The sequence below is a fragment of the Hyaena hyaena genome, unplaced genomic scaffold, assembly GCF_003009895.1.
Source record: "Hyaena hyaena isolate Hyena2069 unplaced genomic scaffold, ASM300989v1 scaffold_35, whole genome shotgun sequence".
Classification (NCBI taxonomy): Eukaryota; Metazoa; Chordata; class Mammalia; order Carnivora; family Hyaenidae; genus Hyaena; species Hyaena hyaena.
In genome coordinates this window covers 2,187,609-2,193,203 of record NW_024080667.1, presented here as the reverse complement: position 1 = coordinate 2,193,203, position 5,595 = coordinate 2,187,609, and the positions used below count along the sequence as shown (strand labels likewise).

The following is a 5,595-nucleotide window of genomic DNA, read 5'->3' as shown; positions in this document are numbered from 1 at the left end:
GGGGGGGGGGGGGGGGGGGGGGGGGGGGGGGGCGTGGCTTTCCTTGTGGTTCCTGGAGGCCAGTGGCCAGACCACCGTACATGGTCACTGCGGCGGCCCCATGACTCAGCCCTGGGAGGCTGATGTAACGCCAGTGAGGGGGGCTGCTGCACCCCAGGGGCTGGGAGCCCCAAATTGTCAGTCTCACCTGCCCAGCAACAGCCCGGGGCAGCTCGAGCAGACCCGGAGCTCATCTGCCCGGCCAGGGCAAGGCGGCCTGGTCCTGGTGGATCTCTGGAATGCGGTCCCCTGAGTGGGGGGGGGGGGCTGGCTTTTATTTTGAAACTGGGTCTTTCTTGAACCAAGGGCCTGCTGCCTGCCCTGTGAAGTTGAGACCTAAGTGGTGCTGCTGGGGAGGAGAGAGCTGTGTCAGATACTTATTTAGTCATGGCTGGTGGTAGTGTGTGATGATTCGGCCCCGGGCCATGGAATTTTCCTGAGCATTTTCACTTGAGACCGTTGACGGGATTTCCAGGCCTTTGTGTGAGGCCTTTGACAGAACCTGCAGCCAGGCGAGCAGCTCTGGGGGTCAGGACCAGAGCTCCTTCCTCCTCCGGGGATGGCCAGGAGAGGCTTCTGGGGGCCGAGGACTTTATGTAGTTTCCTGTGCCTGTGAATCAGAGAGAGAGAGAGAGAGAGAGAGATCCTGTTCTCCTGGACTTTGCCCGAGCCCTGTGGGTGCAGCAGGAGAGAGTCCATTCCTGAAATGCCAGGTGACGAAACATCTGTCACCTGTGCGGGGCAGAATGGGAGAAGTAAGGTTTTCATAGAGCCAAACATATGGGGTCTTAGATCCTTTTTTCTAAAATGACGTCATGTGTTCTTTCCATGAAAACCGTCAAACTGACCGTGTCTTTTTCTTAAATGCTCCCATAATAAGTGTTTGTTGGTTTTTTCATGTGTGACCTGGCAGGACACAAAGGTGGCTGTTCTGTGTTGGTCCCTCCGTGCTTTTGGTTTGGGGAACTTTGCTGGCCAGCGAACCCAGGGCTCCAGGGGCCTAGTTCGCAGAGGGAATCTGGAGTGATTTCCCCCCTTGTGGTGTGTTCGACTTCTCCCTGTCCCCCGTGTGTTTCTCACCTGGGAATTGGGGGGGGGGAACGAGTGTCAGTCTGGCCGCCCCCCCCCCCGTGTGCTAACGCAAAGGCCCTGTGTCCCCCCCCAGCCATGGACTTTCCCCAGCACAGCCAGCACGTCCTGGAGCAGCTAAACCAGCAGCGGCAGCTGGGGCTCCTTTGTGACTGCACTTTCGTGGTGGACGGTGTTGACTTCAAGGCCCACAAAGCGGTGCTGGCGGCCTGCAGCGAGTACTTCAAGATGCTCTTCGTGGACCAGAAGGATGTGGTGCAGCTGGACATCAGTAACGCGGCAGGTACCCCGTTGGGTCCAGGGCCAGGCTTGTTGAGGGTCAGGGGCCGTGGCCGGCTCTGCGCCATGCAAGGCCCTCCTGGAGGACGCCTTCGAGCCGTGAGGTGCCCCAGGCTGCCCACACGGGACTCCTGCCCTGAGCATGTGGGCACCAAGTTTCTTTCACCTTCTTGATGGGGAGCTGGGTGGGAAGAGAACTGACGGATTTCAGCTCAGGATTCGCTCTCAGCCAGAGTGCACTGGGCAGGCTCGGCAGGAGGGGCAGAACAGGGGGGCTCTAAGCCCTGGACCCCTTCCCGTTGCTGGGTCCGTCTTGAACCTCTTGCCCCGTGCTAACCACGATGGACATGGGGCCAGGGGAGGGCCATCGGGAAGCCTTGCAATCGAGGAAGGAGGCTGGTCCTAGATTTGGTTCCTGATCCAGAATGGTGTGACACGCCATGAGGAGGTCAGGGCAAGGTAGTGTTCCCCCATTTTACACATATGGAAACTGAGGCCCAGAAAGGTCAGGTGACTGGCCTGGAGGTCACACAACTCTGTGGCAGGAACCCAAGGAAAGCCATGGTTGACACACCCATGTTGGGGCGCCCTCCACTGGTAGGGTGTGGTGGCTGGCTGCTGGGGGTCGGGGGGGGTGTTCACACTGCTGTCCTCTGCGCAGGGTAGAGGCTTACATCTGGGTCCTCCGTGCAGGGCAGGTGGTTTTCCTCTCAGTCCTCTGTTCACACCCTCCGTCCTTGGTGCAGGGTGGGCGTTCACACCTGCTGTCCCCCGTGCAGGGCGGCCGTCCCAGGCCCTGCCCTCTGCAGGGTGCTTTATCTCAGAGGCCACCGTCTGGGCTGAGAACCCCCAGGCCATCCCCCTGCCCGCCAGCATGGGAGATGGGGAGATGGTGGCCCGCCGCTGTGCTTTTCACAGATCCCTGGACCCTGCCGCCGCCGGGTGGAGTAGCTGAGGCGGCTGCGGGGGCCGGGCCTCGGGAGGCCTGCGAGTGCGGTCTGTGTCCTTGCCAGGCCTCAGGCAGGTGCTGGAGTTTATGTACACGGCCAAGCTGAGCCTCAGCTCCGAGAACGTGGATGATGTGCTGGCCGTGGCCAGCTTCCTGCAGATGCAGGACATCATCACGGCCTGCCACGCCCTCAAGTCCCTTGCTGAGCCGGCCGCCAGCCCGGGGGAGAATGCGGTGGCCTCGGCCCCGGAAGGTGAGATTACTGTCAGGCCGTTCCTGAACGTGGGGCTTTGGGTGGGGTGCTGCCTCTGACTCTCTGTGTCCTCCGTCCGGGCCTTGACACCCTCGCCCGGCTCTGCCTGCGGCGCAGGGTGCCAGTCTCAGGAAGGCCTTCTGAGGGGCTTGTCCTTTGCCTACCCCTCCCCCACCTTTCACCCACTTCCTGTGAGCTCTGTTGCCCCAGGGAGCTGGGGGTGCTCGGCCCGGGCCCCTGCCCGCGGGGTCGCTCCTCCTGCAGCTCTCCCTGCTCGTGCCCTTGCTCCTGACGCCAGGGGTGGGCCAGACGCTCGCTGTCCCCTTACGGAAGAGCCCCACTCCCCTCCCGAGCACTAAGCTTGGATGTGCACCATCGTTTAGCGTGTGAGGCCTGCTGTCTGACCCATGCGGCAGCCGTGGCCTGGCATGGAGTGGGTGCCCGGTGAACAGCCTGGTCAACCACTGTGTAGCCACATCCCCAGCGAGGACCTGGAAGGGCCAGCCAGTTCTGGGCCACCTCACCCCTGCACGGACGTGGTAGGACTGTCCTGTTCCCTCTCCAGCAGGAGACAGGAGAGCCAAAGAGGAGGTGGCGGTGGCTGCCGGGCTGAGGGAGCTGGGCCCCGCCGGCAGCGGTCCAGCCACCGGCCCAGACAGGGAGCCCAAGGAGGAGCGGGGCGGCCAGGCCGAGAGCACGGCCAGCGGTGAGTCGTGATGCCGAGGACTCAATTGGCTGTTCCGTCCCCTCCCAAGCAGCCTGGTCCCTGGAGCAGTGAGCGGCCTCCTGGAGGGGAGGCTCCGTTCGCCCCGGGGCACCTGTGACGGCCAGAGCACGGGCACAAGTAGCCTGAGTTTGGACGTGCTGGGCCTCTCACATCGGGCCATGGCCACTCCTGGGGCGGGGTGGGGGGTGGGGCTCCTGGGCCAGGAGCAGCATCTGGCCACTGGAGGGAGGGTCCTCACGCAGCCTCCGGGGTTCCCACACCACATGCAGGTGCCGAGCAGACGGAGAAGGCCGACGCCCCCCGGGAGCCGCCCTCCGTGGAGCCCAAGCCCGACCCCACAAGCAGCATGGCTGCCGCGGAGGCTGAGGCCGCCTTGTCGGAGAGCTCGGAGCAAGGTGCCCTGCCACCGGCCGAGCGGCCGGCACTCCTGCGTCCCCGGGGCTCCTTCCCCCCAGCACCCCCCTTCCCTGGCCGCTCCCGCTCTGCCTCACGCTTTGGCTTCGGCCGAGGACAGCGTGCCGTTCACTCCTGACCTCTGTCTCTCGGTTGCGCCCTCCCTGCGGCCCCCCCCCCGCGCCCACTGGCGGCCAGTCTGGCTTCCCCGGGGGGTGGAGGCCCAGGACCCCCCTCCCAGCAGCGGCCGTGTCCTCTGCCCCTCTCCCTGGCAGCGGCCACCCAGTGCCGCCCCGTGGGGGACCCGCGTCCACAGGGCTGCGGAGACGAGCCCTCGTCCTTTGGCGGCTCTGAGGCCCCTTCCTGGCCTCCGAGCGCCTCAGTGCCCACCCTTCTCGCGGCAGACATGGAGGTGGAGCCCGCCAGGAAAGGAGAAGAGCGCGAGGATGAAGGCGCGGTGGCCGCAGAGGTCAAGGAGGAGGGGGCGCCGCTGGAGAAGGGGGAGGCCCCCGAGGAGAGCGAGGAGTCGGCCAGCACGGACTCGGGCCAGGAGCTGGGCGCCGACGCCCGGGGCCCGCGCTCGGGCACCTACGGCGACCGCACCGAGTCCAAGGCCTATGGCTCGGTCATCCACAAGTGCGAGGTGCGGCCCTCCCCGCGCGCTGCCGCGTCCCCCCGGCCCCGCCCCCGGCCCCGCGGTCCCTGACGCCCGCTCCCCGCCGCGCCCCGCAGGACTGCGGGAAGGAGTTCACGCACACGGGCAACTTCAAGCGGCACATCCGCATCCACACGGGCGAGAAGCCCTTCTCGTGCCGGGAGTGCAGCAAGGCCTTCTCGGACCCAGCCGCCTGCAAGGCCCACGAGAAGACGCACAGGTAAGCCAGCCCCGCCCCCGCCCCCGCCCCCTCCCCCGCCCCCGCCCCCTCCCCCGCCCCCTCCCCCGGAGCCCGGCGAGCGCTCCGTCTCCCCGCGCCCTGTGCCCCCCGTCTCCCCGCGCCCTGTGCCCCCCGTCTCCCCGCGCCCTGTGCCCCCCGTCTCCCCGCGCCCTGTGCCCCCCGTCTCCCCGCGCCCTGTGCCCCCCGTCTCCCCGCGCCCTGTGCCCCCCGTCTCCCCGCGCCCTGTGCCCCCCGTCTCCCCGCGCCCTGTGCCCTCCAGCCCGCTGAAGCCGTACGGCTGCGAGGAGTGCGGCAAGAGCTACCGGCTCATCAGCCTGCTGAACCTGCACAAGAAGCGGCACTCGGGCGAGGCGCGCTACCGCTGCGGGGACTGCGGCAAGCTCTTCACCACGTCCGGCAACCTGAAGCGCCACCAGCTGGTGCACAGCGGCGAGAAGCCCTACCAGTGCGACTACTGCGGCCGCTCCTTCTCCGACCCCACTTCCAAGATGCGCCACCTGGAGACCCACGACACCGACAAGGAGCACAAGTGCCCGCACTGTGACAAGAAGTTCAACCAGGTGCGGGCCGGCGGAGGGGGCGGGCGCGCAGACCCGGGGCTCGGAGCGCTCTGCTGGGGAGCCTGGGGGTGGAGGGGCGGGGAGGGGGCTTAGCGCCGCCAAGAACCAGGGCGGATTTCCCTTCGCACCTCCGGGATCTGGAACGATCCACGCGTCTCGAGGAGAGACGGGGCCGTCCATGGGCCCGGGAGAGGGTCGAGCGCCCCTTGTTGGCCGGCGGGAGGGGCGGCCCCTCTGACCCCTGCCTGGGCGCAGGTGGGGAACCTGAAGGCCCACCTGAAGATCCACATCGCGGACGGGCCCCTCAAGTGCCGGGAGTGCGGGAAGCAGTTCACCACCTCAGGTAGGGCCAGGACGCCCGGGCTGCCCTTGCTCACCCCCCCCCCCCCCCCCCCCCCCCCCCCCCGCCC

At 67.0% G+C, this 5,595-nt stretch overlaps 1 protein-coding gene across 4 annotated transcripts in view; it reads left to right on the top strand.

Moving 5' to 3' along the window:
* Positions 1-5,595, top strand: part of ZBTB17 (zinc finger and BTB domain containing 17) — a 33,118-nt gene that overhangs the window by 25,080 nt on the left and 2,443 nt on the right. The window contains exons 4-10 of one of the 4 annotated variants that reach the window (XM_039228992.1): positions 1,205-1,411; positions 2,421-2,609; positions 3,178-3,315; positions 3,606-3,731; positions 4,134-4,372; positions 4,462-4,604; positions 4,885-4,921. In XM_039228992.1, the coding sequence (XP_039084923.1) occupies positions 1,205-1,411; positions 2,421-2,609; positions 3,178-3,315; positions 3,606-3,731; positions 4,134-4,372; positions 4,462-4,604; positions 4,885-4,921 (1,079 nt within the window). Of the gene's footprint in view, positions 1-1,204; positions 1,412-2,420; positions 2,610-3,174; positions 3,316-3,605; positions 3,732-4,133; positions 4,373-4,461; positions 4,605-4,884; positions 4,924-5,595 lie in introns of all 4 variants that reach the window. The other 3 variants (XM_039228991.1, XM_039228994.1, XM_039228993.1) reach the window with 3 other exon arrangements.